The following is a 15,027-nucleotide window of genomic DNA, read 5'->3' on the forward strand; positions in this document are numbered from 1 at the left end:
CCCTTGGCCTCTCTGAGCCCAGCTTCTTCCTCTGTAAAATGAGGATCAAACTGTTCCCACCCGATAGTGAGAGGATGCACACCTGCATTCCAGGTTGGACGGGTCTCTGGGCAGCGGGCTCCTCCCTGCCCAGGGCGCATGCCCTGCCCTCCCCTCCTGTCTGTCCCTGTCCGGGCTGTAGCAGAGCAGGACAGATGGGTCAGGGAGGAGGTGACAGGGGGAGGGGGCCCTACAGCCACAGGTGAGTGGGGGTGGGGGGCCCACCTGAGATCAGTGTCGCCCCCAGGCGTCCTGTTCAGCATCGAGGTCATGTCTTCCCACTTCTCTGTCTGGGATTACTGGAGGGGCTTCTTTGCAGCCACCTGCGGGGCCTTCATGTTCCGGCTCCTGGCGGTCTTCAATAGCGAGCAGGGTGAGCCCCCTGGGCTGCCTGACCCTGGCCCTGCCTGGGTGCTGGGGCGAGGTGGCCTCCCTTCTCCCCTGTGTACACCCCTTGCTCTCCTCTTCCCTCTCTCTCCCTCTTTTTCCTCCTCCCTGTTCCCACCTCTTTGGGAGGATGGAAGGGGCTGACGTGTGCTGAACATGAAGGGCAGGAGCCCTGAGGGTAGAAGGGATGAGGCTGGGCAGGGAGGCAGGAGCCTGGTTGTGGGGGCCTGGAATGCCAGGACACACATTCCGGGTCAGGACCTGGCACCCCCTCCACCCTGGGCTGTTAGTCTGGGACTTGTGTTCGGGTGGGGTGGGAGCGCCATCTCGACTCCCCACTGCTCTCCTTCCCCAGAGACCATCACCTCCCTCTACAAGACCAGTTTCCGGGTGGATGTTCCCTTCGACCTGCCGGAGATCTTCTTTTTTGTGGCACTGGGGTGAGTGGGTGCCTTGGGCCCCTGAGAGTCCAGTATGGCATTCCCCCCAGGCCTGGACTGTGGCCCCTGGCACTGGGCTCAGGCTCTGGTCTTACCTCCCTCCACCCCCGCAGTGGCATCTGTGGTGTCCTGAGCTGTGCTTACCTCTTCTGTCAGCGAACCTTCCTCAGCTTCATCAAGACCAATCGGTTCAGCTCCAAACTGCTGGCCACCAGGTAGGCTCCGGGCCTAGGGGCTGGGGACATCTCAGCGAGCCCCTTGTGGGCTCCAAACCTTATTTAGAAAGCCCCACCCCCTTCCTCCAACTGAGCCCCTAAATCCTTCCCTAGCCCATGGAGCACCTAACACCCCTCTCCAAGTCCCCACAGTCACTGTCCCCCCTTCCTTACTGGGCTGCAAACCCCCCATTGAACTCCCATCCCTCCTTCAGTCTACACTCTCTCAGCAATCCCCCATCCCCTCACTGAGCCTCAAACCCTTGCCCCTTCAAATCTTGTGTGGCCTCTGGAGTTGGCCTTAGCATTGGCCAGCCCTCCTGCCCCGAGATGCACATGGCCTGCCCCGGCGCGGCCCACTCTCTCCTCCCTCCCAGCCTGCCTCTGCCCCAATTCTCCTCTTAATCTCCTGTGTGATTCCTCTGCCCTCAGTCATACCCAGTAGCGAGGGGCTCACCTCATGGGCTCCACCCGCTGGAGGGGGCCATGTTCCCTGCTCCCACCCTTCCTCCTCCCCAGTCCTTGCTCTGCTGCTGCCTGGGCCAGGCCCTGCTTCCCTCTCCTCGGGATGTGGGAAAGGGAGGGCCAGCCCTAGAGCTCACCCACCCTCCACAGCAAGCCTGTGTACTCGGCCCTGGCCACCTTGGTTCTCGCCTCCATCACCTACCCGCCCGGTGTGGGCCGCTTCCTAGCTTCTCGGGTAAGGGGCCCTGAGTGGGGGTGGCAGGAGTGGGAACCCCCATTTGTTTTCCCCTTTACATGTGTCTCACGTAATCCCCTCGGCACCCCACAAGGGCAACACCTGGGCATCATTCTACAGATAAGGAGACCATAGCTCCAGGAGGTCAGAGCCCTGCCCAAGGCCCCCTGCTGGGAAGTGGCAGAGGAGGATTCCAGGCAGGGTCAGGCGGTGCGGGGACGGCGGGGGCCTGCCACTCGGGGCCCCTCAAGTCCAGTTCCCACCTGCCCCACCACAGCTGTCCATGAAGCAGCATCTGGACTCGCTGTTCGACAACCATGCCTGGGGGCTGATGACCCGGAACTCCAGCCCACCCTGGCCCGAGGAGCTCGACCCCCAGCACCTGTGGTGGGAATGGTACCACCCGCGGTTCACCATCTTTGGGACCCTTGCCTTCTTCCTGGTTATGAAGGTGGGCCCCCTGGTCCCCAGATGAGCACAGAGCCAGGACAAGCTCTGGTGGGTGGGGGGGTGCCTCCCTGCACCTGGTGGCATGGAGCCCAGGCCTTCCACCCACACTTCCTGATGTGCTCCCTGCCCACTGCATGGTCCTGGGCAAGTGACTTCAGCTCTCTGGGCCTCACTCTTCCCATCTTTAAAATGGGGTGGTTACTGGGAAGGCTGAGGAGGAAGAAAGGAATGTACCTGGCACAGTGCCAGGCACACAGTGGGCATTTCTCAGGGTGAGGACCCTCCCCTAATGCCAGACTCTGGCAGTGGGCGCATGGCCGGGCACCCTCTTTCTCTCTAGGACACTCCCCTGTCCCCTGTCCTGTCTTCTCTTGTCCATGCCTTGCTCAGGGGCCTCTAACCTCTGCCCCGGGCTCCCCACTCCCACAGTTCTGGATGCTGATTCTGGCCACCACCATCCCCATGCCTGCCGGGTACTTCATGCCCATCTTCATCCTTGGTGAGTCAGAGGTCCTGAGGTTCTGAGAGTTTTGGGGTTCTTGGGGCGGGGCCATGCATCCTGGTTCACCTTCTTCCCGGGTGGTACTGAGGATGGTCCTCAGGGATGGAGGGCTGTGGGGGCTGGGTCAGCCTGGCTTCCCCTCACCCTAAGTCTGGCCAGGAGCTGCCATCGGGCGCCTGTTGGGAGAGGCTCTTGCTCTCGCCTTCCCTGAGGGCATCGTGGCTGGAGGGGTTACCAATCCCATCATGCCCGGGGGCTATGCCCTGGCAGGTGAGTGGGTCAGGGCCCTGCTGGGTGGGCGATGTCGTGGGGCTGGGCTGGACCTGGAGAATTGGCCAGTGGCTCTACAGGGCACTGAGTCCTCTAGTGAACCCCCCACCTATCATGGGGGTCTGTCCCTCCTGAGCCCCACCATTCCCGGGGGCCCATCACTCCCTCATGGCTCCTGTCCTATCCCCAGCCCCATGGCCTCCCTTATCCCTCTCTTCTCACAAGCCCAGGCCTTGTGGCGCTTCCCACAGTGCCCAGGCTATGGCCTCTTACAATTCCCACCTTAGGCCCTGGCCGCAGCCAGGCCAGTTATGCCCTCACGTGAGGCTGGCCCCTGGCCCCTGGCCCCTGGCTCCTGGCCTGAGCCGAACTGTGTGGCTCTGCCCCTGCAGGGGCTGCGGCCTTCTCAGGGGCTGTGACCCATACCATCTCCACGGCGCTGCTGGCCTTTGAGCTGACCGGCCAGATAGTGCACGCACTGCCCGTGCTGATGGCGGTGCTGGCAGCCAACGCTATTGCACAGAGCTGCCAGCCCTCCTTCTACGATGGCACCATCATTGTCAAGAAGCTGCCATACCTGCCACGGATTCTGGGCCGCAACATCGGGTGAGTGGCGCACACCTCAGGCTGGCTGAAGGGGGTCACAGTGTTTGGGCTTGGCTGGGGGTGGAGGGCACCTCCAAAAAGAAATGCCACTGCAGCTGACCTTGGACATGGGGGCTGGGAGGGGCTGACACACAGCCGTGCTCTGGTCTCCATTCTCCCCAGTGCCCTGGGTGACCTTGGGCAAGTTGTTGGCCTTGAGGCCTCAGTGTCTGTCTAGGGGTCAGCAGGGCTCCACAGCAGGAGGATGAGTATTGCCCCGTGTACAGGTTGAGGAAACCGGGGCTCAGAGAGGTGCCGTGTCTTGCTCCAGGTGACACGGAGAGTCAGCACCAGATTCGAGAGGTCTCCTCCCCTCTCCCCACTTCTGCTGTCCTTGCTGGGACTTTGGGAGTAGGAGGTGGAATGAGAATGGAAATGGGCTTTGAGGTCCTCACTCAACCAGATAGGACCAGAGCAGCTTCTGGCCCCAGAGAAGCAGACCAAAGAGGCTCTGAGAGTCCCTGGGTCCGAGGCCCCGCTCCAAACACAAGCAAGCTGCTGCCTTGCTCTGAACCTGTTTCCCCATCTGGAAAATGGGGCTGTTTATACCAGTGGTTTTCAGACTTCCAAGTTTTTCCTCGGGGGTGACATACCCTTTTAAATCAAATGGAGCTATGCAGGGAAGGCTGCTGGGTCTGTACTCCAATCTCGTTATCCGTTAATGTGATGGCCACTCACTGAGCACCTGGCAGATACTGGTTTTCCGTCATCTCACACTCAGCTCTGTCCAAGCTGGGACAAGACCCAAGTGGAGCTGGTCTGGGGGACATGGGGGTCCAGGGGGCTGGGGATTTGGAACGGGGCCATCAGTAATGTGGTCCCCAGGTTTCCTCCCACCGTGGGTTCTAGGAATCCCTCATTCCACGAACCTCTCTGGCCCTGCCCACACTCCAGAGCCGTGGGTCCCCAGTTCTAGCAAAGCTCCCCCCAGATCCTCCTGCCAGCCTGGGTCTCACATCCCCGACTCTGGGACCTGATGGGAGCCCCTCTGCCTGCAGCTCCCACCGCGTGAGGGTGGAGCACTTCATGAACCGCAGCATCACCACACTGGCCAAGGACATGCCACTGGAGGAGGTGGTCAAGGTTGTGACCTCCACAGATGTGGCTGAGTATCCCCTGGTGGAGAGCACAGGTGCCCAGCCGGAAGGGAGGGGGAAGTCGGGGGTGGGGGATGCCCTCTGCCTCCTTCGTGGACCTGTCAGGCAGACAGGATCTGCATCCAGGCTCTGTGACTTAGCAACCAACCGTGTGACCTTGGGCAAGTCACTTCACGTGAGCCTCAGTTTCCTCATCAGTAAAATGGAAATCATGGCCACCCTCCCTTGGGATGGTTGACGTGTCTAAAGAGAGTCAGCCGAGTGCTTGTAAGGCATCCCCTGGGCAGCTGCTGGGGTAGGAGCGTGGCGACACCACCAGGGTCTTCCGGAAGCTTGGCCTCAGGCCTGTTTCTTCGTAATGTGCCTTCCTACCTCTCCCTCTCCACTTGCCAGAGTCCCAGATCCTAGTGGGCGTCGTGCAGAGGGCCCAGCTGGTGCAGGCCCTCCAGGCTGAGCCAGCTTCCTGGGCTCCAGGACACCAGGTAGGTACTCCTGAGGGGCGTGGGGATGGGGCAGGGATCGGTCAGCAGGGATGGGAGGGGAGGGACCCGCTGTTCTCCTGAGGAAGAGGTGGTCTGAGAGAGGCATCCTGGGGAGGCCGGCCCTGCACCCATAACCCTAGCCCAGAGGGAGTTTCCCGTGGTCATGTGGACACTGCAGGCTAGGGCCCCTGGGCTCCTCCTCATGCTCCACTTCTTGGCAGGAAGATGATAGAGAGAGAGGGTCTCCACCAGGTCTATGATGCTTGTCCTCATGAATAAGTGGGACGCTGTGTCACTCAAGCCCTAGTCTCCTGCTTGGCTGAGCCACAGCTTATAAAGCCAGGACCCAAGTGTGGTTCCTTGGGGAGTCCACCGAGCCTTGGGCATCCTCCATGAGTCTTCTAAGCCTGGGTGGCCCAGGTTGCCTGGTTGTGTATGTGTTGGGGTTCAGGGTCCTCCCTGACTCCCTCTGGACTCTGTCCAGGGGCCCAAGGTCACATCTTCTCCAGCAGAGACCAGGCCAAGAGAGCCAGCAGTGTCTCCAGGACATCTTGGCTGGGGGCTGCCCGACGGAACCAGTGACCCTGACGCTATTCTCAGAGACCACCATGCACCAGGTAACAAATATTGGGGAGTGTGATGCACGAGGCCCCTGGGGCAGGGCAAGAGCTGATGAGGAGCTCAGGCTCCAGCCTCCCCTCCCAACCTGCCCTGCCCACCTCATGCTGCTTCCTGCCCCTCCTGGGCCTGTGTCTTCATCAGCTCTCTGGGAAGGGAGGCTCCCGCCCTGTCGCCCCTCACTGCCAGGGTTGCAGGGATGATGCAGAGAGACAAGGGAAGTGGGGGGCTTGGCAAATGGAAGTCTCTGGGTGGAGAAAGACAGTGGAGTTGCACCACGGCACACGTGCATTTCAATTTCAGGTCCACCACATTATCCCTGTGTGATCTTGGACAAATTATGTAGCCAGTTGAGACAGAGCCTGTCACATGAGCAGGGAAGGGGCAGAAGCCCACAGGGAACCTGGAGATGGCCCTGCCACCTCTGTGCTGCTGGAGGGTGCTGGATATTGGGTCCTGTTCACCTGTGGTCTCGCCTAGACCCTTGCATGGACTCTGGCATCTCCCAGTGGCCACACTGGACATTGCAGGCCTGGATCTCTTGCCTCCCACACACACCAGGCCCGGCCCCTCTTCCCGGCTCAGAGGCGTGGCAGAGTGGGCCAGAGGGTGGGCTGGGCGCCTTCTACCCTCCAGTGTTTCCTAACAATCCCCCATCCAGGCACACAACCTCTTTGAGCTGTTGAACCTTCAGTCCCTCTTCGTGACATCGCGGGGCAGAGCTGTGGGCTGCGTGTCCTGGGTGGAGGTACCAGGGTCCCGGGGCAGAGCAAAGCAGGGGACCCATGCCTGAGAAGGCTGGGGAGGTGGGGGGGACACCGGCATGCTCCCATCCAAACCTGGGGGGATTCAGAGGATACTGATGAGTCCCTCTTCCTGGCCCAGATTGGCCACTGGGCCTGGCTCCCCTACCTTGTTTCCTGGCCAGTGGCCAGCCTGCCCCCTCTGTCTCAGTGACCCCATCTGTGCAATGGGGTGGCACGGGCTCTACTATTCACCCAGAAACCACCCTTAGGGGACTAAAAATGCTGGTGCCGCCCTGTCAACCTCCTCTACATCCCCCCTCCAGCCCCCTCCCCCTTTCTCTGTTCTAGATGAAGAAAGCAATTTCCAACCTGACAAACCCACCAGCCCCAAAGTGAGCCAGTCCAGCAAGATGAAACGGCACCCCAGCTACCCTGGTACTGAGGTTGGGCTGAGACCCTGCCTCTCTTCCCCCGTCACCCCTTACCCCCACTCCAACCCAGCTCCATTCCTTGGCATAACAGACAACTCTAACCTAGCTCAGAAGAAGATGGCTCATCCTGGGTGTGACAATGGCTCCTGCCTTGAAAGACAAATCCCACCTTGGACAGAGCTAAGTGTGAGATGACGGAAAACCAGTATCTGCCAGGAGCTCAGTGACTGGCCATCACATTAATGAATAACGAGATTGGAGTACGCTGTCACCAAGGGCAGGCACAGATGCTCTCTGGGGTTGTCTGATTCCCATTGAGAAGCTCCAGAGAAAAATAAAGCTGGTTCCCAGAGCCGCTGTCCATCCCTCATCTCAGCTGCAAGGTTGCTGGCCTGGGACTGGAGCTCCTCACCTGCGCTGGCCCAGAGTGAGTTTCCCGTGGTCATGTGGACACTGCAGGCTCGGGCCCCTGGACTCCTCCTCATGCTCCACTTCTTGGCAGGGAGATGGTAGGGAGAGAGGGTCTCCCACCAGGTCTGTGATGCTTGTCCTCATGAATAAGTGGGACGCTGTGTCACTCAAGCCCTAGTCTCCTGCTTGGCTGAGCCACAGCTCATAAAGCCAGGACCCAAGTGTGGTTTCTTGGGGAGTCCACCGAGCCTTGGGCATCCTCCATGAGTCTTCTAAGCCTGGGTGGCCCAGGTTGCCTGGTTGTGTATGTATTGGCGTTAAGGGTCCTCCCTGACTCCCTCTGGACTCTCCCCAGGGGCCCAAGGTCACATCTTCCCCAGCAGAGACCAGGCCAAGATCACCAGGGTGAACCCACCACTTTAAATGTCCTCAGAGAACCTTGAGTGAGATGGGAGGGAGCTGTAAGGAGTGAGAGTGGGCTCCCGGGGGTGAGGAGCAGGGGACACCGAGGAAGCAGGTTCAGAGAGGGAGGGACAGACAGACAGACACTCCAGAGAGACAGATGTCCTGGTGAGGACAGCCGGGGAGCAGGTGCTTAGCTACCAGAAGTGGCCACCCCACCTTTGCTGGGGGGCAGACACACAGAGAGAGTGGGGAGGGACTGAGCCCCAGGTACAGGCAGGGTTCCCAGACTCCCCTCTAAGTGGGTCTCAGTTCTCTCCATGGCTGTTCTCCTGGGGGCCTGGCTGTTGCTCCTCTGGGCCAGGCTGCCCTGGTGTCTCTGAGAGTCCTTGAGTTCCCTGAGGGCAGACACCCTGCAGGGGAAGGTGCCCACCTGAGTGAAGTAATGAAGGAGGAGGGGGTTATGGCTGCCACTGCTGGGGCAGGTCCGCCGAGGCACAGAGAGGCCATGATGAGCGCTGGCCCCATCCCTGCCACACCTACCCTGTGCCTACCCGAGGGGTCAAGAGATGCCCTGCCCTGGACCCCAGGATCCAGATTTGCCTGGACTGCCCACCAGGCGAGGTCATGGTGTGAGCAGGTGCCTGACCAGCACAGCCCCCGCCTCAGTTATAGAACACCTCGTCCTCCTCCCAGACGGAACCGCTGTCCACAGAGGGGAGGGAGCCCGGTAGGTGTGTCCCACCCTCGGGTCCTTGGTGCCCGGGCTGCCGCCGCCGATGCTGCAGCTCTGGGCTGGGGGGCTGCGGGATGCCAGCGGTGCTGGGGGTCTCCTCCAGTGAGGGACAGCTGTCAGGGGAGAGGCTGGGCGAGGAGAAGGCCTGAAGGCTGTCATCCTGCGAGGGGCCCCTGGGAAGGCTGTCCTGAAGGTAGATGCTCTCCAGATCTGGAAAAGCAACAGGGTGACGGGGGAATGGCGTCCCGAATCCGGCTCTTCGCCCTCTCTGGGAGTGTGAGAAAGGGCAAGGGGCAGAAGACCTGCCTCCAAATCCAGCTGTGTGACTGGCGAGCATTGTGACCTTGGTCAAGTCACCAAAATCCTCTGAGCCCCAGGTTCCTCCTCGAGGCAGTAAACGGAGGAGTCAAGAGTGGGCTTGGAGCCAGCCTGTACTCTCTGAGAACTGGGACAACCAGTGCTCCCCTGGGCCTCTGTCCCCTCCCCGTCCCTCTCCATCTGTCAGGGAGGATTAAGCGCAGGCTTCCCCCAGGGCCAAGGCTCCTTGAAGCCCTCTATAGTAACCTGGGCTTCTAGAAAGGCGGTTGCTTGTGTCTGGTGCTAAGTTTCAGATCCAGCTCTGACGCTTCTAACTGTGTCATTTGGAGTAAGTTTCTGAACCTCTGAGTGCCTCTGTTTCCTTATTTGTAAAATGGGGACGACAGGACCCCACTCCCTAGGGCTGCTGTGAGGATTCCGGGAGATGCCTCATGCACAGCCCTCAGTGCGGTAAGCACTCGAATCCCGCCCCCACTGTGCTCATTCTCTCCTTCCTGCTCCTGGCACTGCCGGGCAATGGGCAGGGCAAGGATCACTGCCGCATTTTGCAGATGAAGAAAATTAGGCTGAGAAAAGGAAGGGGCTTGGCCGAGGTCACACTGCATTTGGTGGTGGGCAGGCATCTAGCCTCAGCTCCGCTCTGCTCACCCCTGCCCCCGGACCTCCTGGGCTGTACCTTGGAGCTGGACGATGCCCTGGGGGCTGTTCTCGGGGTGCAGCTCCTCATCGTCCAGCGAGGACCAAGCGCTCAGTGTGGCCTCTGTGATGGCAAACTGCTCGGCGACCCCTGGGGGGACAGCGAGATCTGGCTCAGTGGGGGATGGGTGGGGACAGCCTCAGTGCCCAATGGAGCTGCTCCAGGACAGGCTGGAGGGTGGCCGCTTCTCAGCGCTGCCCATCCACGCCCCAGTGGTCAAGAATGCTCACTTAATAGCCCCCCACCCTATGCCATTATTTTTTCCTGCCCAGACAATGCCCATGCAGTGATCTGGGCCCCTCAAGGTCCCAGCTTCACCCCCACGGAGCCCTGGCCAGTGCCCCTCCTCACTGACCTGCAGCAAAGCGGGCCTCACGCAGCTCGTCTGGGAGGCAGCAGTAATGCTCATCCTCAGCTGGGGACAGCTCCCAGCCTGCCCGCTGGGCACTCCAGCCCTTCCACTCGATGAGGTGGGCCACGCGGCCTCGGGCCATGGCCGTGGGCTTTGTGATGTGGTCCTTGATGCTCTGCACCACCCCTGGGGCATGGAGGGCATCTGGGTGACTGTCCTGACACAAGACCCAGCCCAGGGCCTGGCCTCCATGCCTCAGGCCCACCTGGTGGCCTGTACCCCATATTCCCTCAGTGTGCTACAGTCTCCATCAGTGCCCCACACCTCCCCAAGGGCCTATACCTATCTAATTCCTCATGCCCTCCAAAGCCTCCTTCTCACTCCTGCCCTGAGTCCTCTGAGCTCTGCGGCCCTCTCCCCTCAATGCCCCCACCCACTGGCATCTGCATTTCCTCCCAGCATCCTACTCCTAGTCCATATTCCCACCCACTGGGTGCTTCTCCCCCAGATCGCCCACACCCCTCACTCCCTTTCTGACTAAGTTCAGACCCTTCTGCCCAAGGAGATCCACCCGAGGACCACTCATGAGCCCCCAGCTTTCTCCATGATCCATTAAATACATTCTGAGAGAGCATCTCTGTGGCCTGCCAGCTCTGCTGGAGGTGAGACCTGGGTGGGTAGAGCAGGCAGGGAAGGCTTCCTGGAAGAGGGGACCTTGGATTGGAATTTGAAGGTGTGTTGGGTTTGGACAGATAGAGGCAAGACTGGAGGTTTCATTTCAGAGATGAGACGAGGATGAAGGCATGGAAGAGTCTGGCATGAGTCCAGGACTAGCTGGGGTGAGACATGGGGTCCACATTAGGACTGGGCGACAGGAGAAGCTGGGAGCTGATCAGGGCCAGAACAGGGTTGGGGAGAACCAGGTGGAGGGCTCAGATATTCTCCTTGTGCAGTGGGGAGCCCCAGCAGAGTAATGAGCAAGAGAGTGAGCAGTTAGCACAGCTGTTTAGAAAGACACCCCAGTTGGAAGATTAGGGGTTACTGCAAGGACCCAGCAACAGACATGGCAAGGGCTGGGCAGACAGAGAGGAGGGGTCGGGGGCTTTAGGAGGAGAGGAGTTGTGTGTGGAAGATAGAGAGGGGCTGTCAGCAAAGGTTCAGGATTGTCATTAACCAAGTCTGACAACACAGATCTGGGAGTCACCGGGGTCTCCGAAGCCATGATGTGAGGAATGGTGATATTTAGGAAAGACGAGGCTTGGTGTGGTGGCCCATGCCTATAATCCCAGTGCTTTGGGAGGCCAAGGCGGGAAGATCACTTGAGGTCAGGAGTTTGAGACCAGCCTGGCCAACACGGTAAAATCCTGTCATCGTGTCTCTATTAAAAATACACACAAACACACACACACACACACACACACACACACACACACACACACACACACACACACAGAGTAGCTGGGCATGGTGGCATGTGCCTGTAATCTCAGCTGCTTGGGAGGCTGAGGCAGGAGAATCTCTTGAACCTGGGAGATGAAGGTTGCAGTGAGCGGAGATCGCACCACGGCACTCCAGCCTGGGTGACAGACTGAGAAGAAAGAGGAGGTATCCACAAAGGAAATTAGAGAGCTGGGAAAATGGGAAGGATGGGCATGTGGAAGAAAGGGGAGAATCTCGCTCCCAATCACTAAAGTGGGGGGTGTTGGGTATCTAAGAAGGTGTTTTGAAGAAGGCGGGGGTTCAAGTGGCTCTTGAAAGGTAGGTGCAGCGGTCTAAGGTGCTGCGGGTGGAAGAGAAAGGCACAGGTCAATGTGGGGAGGGAGGGCCCCAGGGGTCCCGGGGGAGCTGGGTGGGCTTTAGTGAAGCAGAGCCTGCAGGGCATGGAGCAGAGCTGGGTATGCACAGACAGGTGAAGGCCACGCTGGCGCCACCTGATGCCGTGGTGATCACCAACACCTCCTTTACTGTGCCAGGAGCCTATCCCCATCTGCTTCAGGTGCTGCTGCTGTGAGCTCACACCTACAACCGTATCTGCAGAACCGCCCTGAGCCAATGGGAGCTGCCTCACCCAGATATGCCCGGGAGGCTGCAAATTCCTCCCCAGGGGCAGCCAGTGAGGCAGCAGTGGGAGAGTATAAAGTCCAGCCCCTGGCCGGGCGCAGTGGCTCAGGCCTATAATCCCAGCCCTTCGGGAGCCTGAGGTGGGCAGATCACTTGAGGTCAGGAGTTCAAGACCAGTCTGGTCAACATGGTGAAATCCTGTCTCTACTAAGAATACAAAACTTAGCTGGGTGTAGTGGCGCACACCTGTAATCCCAGCTACTTGGGCAGCTGAGGCAGGAGAATTGCTTGATCTCGGGAGGCGGAGGTTGCGGTGAGCCAAGATCACACCACTGCACTCCAGCCTGGGTGACGGAGTGACACTCTGTCTCTCAAAATAAATAAAATAAAATAAAATAAAATAAAATAATAAAATAAAATAAAATAATAAAATATAGTCCAGCCTCTTGACATAGCGTGCTATCAATTCTGGGGTGCTATTCATGCTCCCAAGCTGCGGTGGGACCGCTGCGGTGGGACCAGGTGGGCAGGGCTAGACTCCTGCTGAGCCCCTTCCCAGCGCGTTCTGCCTCCCCCTCTGACTGCTGGTTTCTCTTGAAGGCCAGTCTCCAGGGAATCACCTGCACAGTCATGCCTATGTCAGGCTCTGCCTCCAGGGAACCTGGATTAAGGTGATGTGACTGGCAGAGAGGCAGGGAGGCCATGCCAGACAGACATCTGAAAAACTCTGCCCCACCCCCGCAGAGCTTATTAAGAACCCAGCAGTTTAACTCGTGGAAGCAGAACCCTGAGCCAGTGGTCCCCCGGTGACCTGTGGCACTTAGAAATGGAGAATCCAGCAGGGCTGGATTTAGAAAATGGGACTCTGGCATTTAGCAAATGGAGAATCCAACAGGGCTGCCGTCTTCCCACCTGCAACTCAGCTGTGCCCTTCCCACAGCCAGGGTCTACGGTGGGACCGTGCATTCTCCAAGGGCAGGAGAGTTGCAGCCAGAACCTACCCACAAGGGACGAGGTGGCCAGGGCTGCCACATTGTAGTTGCTGGGGCAGGACCTGGAGTCGGACAGGTAGCCGTTGGTGGTCTGGAAGCACCTCCAGAGGAAGGGGCAGGAGGAGTGAGCAGGGTGGGCCAGGCTGCTGGCCAGACATCCCTCCAGTCCCACCCATCCCGTCTCCCAGCCCACCAGGTCCTCTGGCCAGTGGGCAAGAACAGGGCAACTAAAGCCAGAAAGATTCTACCAACTCCCACGGGACCACCCCTACCCACTGTTGCATCAGATTCTTGTCTTAGGGCTGGTGGGACTGTGTGCCTGGGCTGGGCACAGGGGATAGAGGGGCGATGGTGTCAGCTGGGGCTGGCTGGACTGGTGGACACACAAGTGCACTGATCTGCCAAGGATCCCAACAGAAATCCATCTGTTTGTCCTAAAACAAGAGGAGAGAGAGGATCAGGCAGGGCCTGGCATGCTGTGCTGGCAGATGGCCCGAGTCGTGGGGCCCTGGGCGGGGAAGGGGGTCAGCCTTCTGGTGCTCCGTGAGGTCGGGGTCTGCCCTCTCATGGGTCATGCTCTGGTGTCCCCTGGCATACAGAGTAAGAAGGAAGAGACAACAGTGGTGCTGGGAGGAGAGGCAGCGGGTGCAGCTTATAGAGCAGGCTTGGGTGTGGGCTCTGACTTTGCCGTTTCCCAGCTGGTATCCCTAGCCTATTCCTAACAGCTCTGAACATGTCTCCTCCCCTGCAAAATGGTGACAATGTCATTCACCTCACGAGTTGTGGTGAGGCCTAGATAACATAACGGAGGCTAAGAGCTGAGTGCGGTGCTTAGCAGGAGGTGAGGGCCGCTGGGGAGAAGGTAATTATATCATCCAGTGGGTTCATGCCACAGACTCTGGAGCAAGGGTGGAAATTATGCACCAGGATGTGGGGCCTCTAGTGACCCTGAGTGACATCTTCCAAATATATCTAGATGGAGAATTCTTTTTTTTTTCTTTTTTTAATTCTTTCTACCCCAAATCACCACCCTGCCTGCGCCTTCGCTCACATCACCTCCTTTCCGTTCTGCAACAAAGGAAGAGCTGTTTCTGCTGCACCCAAGACCTTCTTGCCCATCCATCCCGGACTGGCTCCCATCCCTGCCCGCCCCTCCGGAGCCTTGTTTTCTCTGCTGCGGCATCACCGTGCCCTCTCCGCTCCATCAGCCTGGAAGCATCTTGCCAGCATCACACTTGCCGCCACATCTCCTGGGCTCAGGACTTTCTCCTGCAATCTCTCCCCTCTGTCCCCTTACCACTGGGTCGGGCTGTCAGCACCCCAGCAGCCCAAACGTCTTCTGTCTCTTTTTTTTTTTAAATCTTTTTGTTTTGTTAGTTTTTTTGAGAAGGAATCACACCCAGGCTGGAGTGCAGTGGCATGATCTCAGCTCACTGCAAACTCTGCCTACCGGGTTCAAGCGATTCTCCTGCCTCAGTCTCCCAAGTAACTGGGATTACAGGTGTGCACCCCCCTGCCCAGCTAATTTTTGTATTTATGGTAGAGACGGGGCTTCGCCAGGTTGGCCAGGCTGGTCTCAAGCTCCTCGTCTCAGGTCATCTGCTGGCCTCGGCCTCCCAAAGTGCTGGGATTACAGGCATGAGCCACTGTGCCCAGCCCCGCATCTCCTGTCTTTTCAGAACCTTGTCATGGCCACTGTTTCCCTCCAGCATCCCTTCTCATCGGATGTGCAGAGGCCTGTGTCGGCCCCAGCCTCTCGGGATGACTTTAGCAGGCGTCTCTTCCTCTCTGGCCTCTGTCCCGTGCTTGGTGGGTCCTCAGCCCACAGGCCAGTCCACCTGGGCTGAGACCCCAAGGCGCCTGGCATGGGGTGGCCAAGCGAAGGGGAAGGGACGTGGTCACTGAGGAAACACTCAGATCCCCTCCACCTGGAGCTGGTCCCAGTCAGAGACTGCCTGGAACCTTTGGGGTGTCTGGAGCCACCTTCGGACTCTGGGAGCCTGGCGTTCCTAAAGAACCCGCAGCACGCCTCACTC

The 15,027-nt window shown here is 59.2% G+C and overlaps 1 protein-coding gene across 13 annotated transcripts in view; it reads left to right on the forward strand.

Annotated features, from left to right (window-relative positions):
* The window catches only part of LOC126954946 (chloride channel protein ClC-Kb), a 38,307-nt gene that overhangs the window by 7,666 nt on the left and 15,614 nt on the right, over positions 1 to 15,027 (forward strand). For 4 of the 13 annotated variants that reach the window (XM_050791047.1, XM_050791060.1, XM_050791065.1 and 1 more), the window contains 11 exons: positions 287 to 412; positions 782 to 866; positions 980 to 1,081; positions 1,697 to 1,781; positions 2,059 to 2,232; positions 2,661 to 2,730; positions 2,893 to 3,003; positions 3,396 to 3,609; positions 4,647 to 4,780; positions 5,139 to 5,227; positions 5,737 to 5,844. The exons of 4 other annotated variants lie outside the window; for them this stretch is intronic. In XM_050791047.1, the coding sequence (XP_050647004.1) occupies positions 287 to 412; positions 782 to 866; positions 980 to 1,081; positions 1,697 to 1,781; positions 2,059 to 2,232; positions 2,661 to 2,730; positions 2,893 to 3,003; positions 3,396 to 3,609; positions 4,647 to 4,780; positions 5,139 to 5,227; positions 5,737 to 5,844 (1,298 nt within the window). Of the gene's footprint in view, positions 1 to 286; positions 413 to 781; positions 867 to 979; positions 1,082 to 1,696; positions 1,782 to 2,058; positions 2,233 to 2,660; positions 2,731 to 2,892; positions 3,004 to 3,395; positions 3,610 to 4,646; positions 4,781 to 5,138; positions 5,228 to 5,711; positions 5,845 to 6,506; positions 6,594 to 6,939; positions 7,375 to 15,027 lie in introns of those variants that run through there. 5 more of the 13 variants (XR_007725788.1, XM_050791075.1, XR_007725786.1 and 2 more) reach the window with 5 other exon arrangements.

Source organism: Macaca thibetana, chromosome 1 (genome assembly GCF_024542745.1).
Source record: "Macaca thibetana thibetana isolate TM-01 chromosome 1, ASM2454274v1, whole genome shotgun sequence".
In the NCBI taxonomy this organism is placed as follows: Eukaryota; Metazoa; Chordata; class Mammalia; order Primates; family Cercopithecidae; genus Macaca; species Macaca thibetana.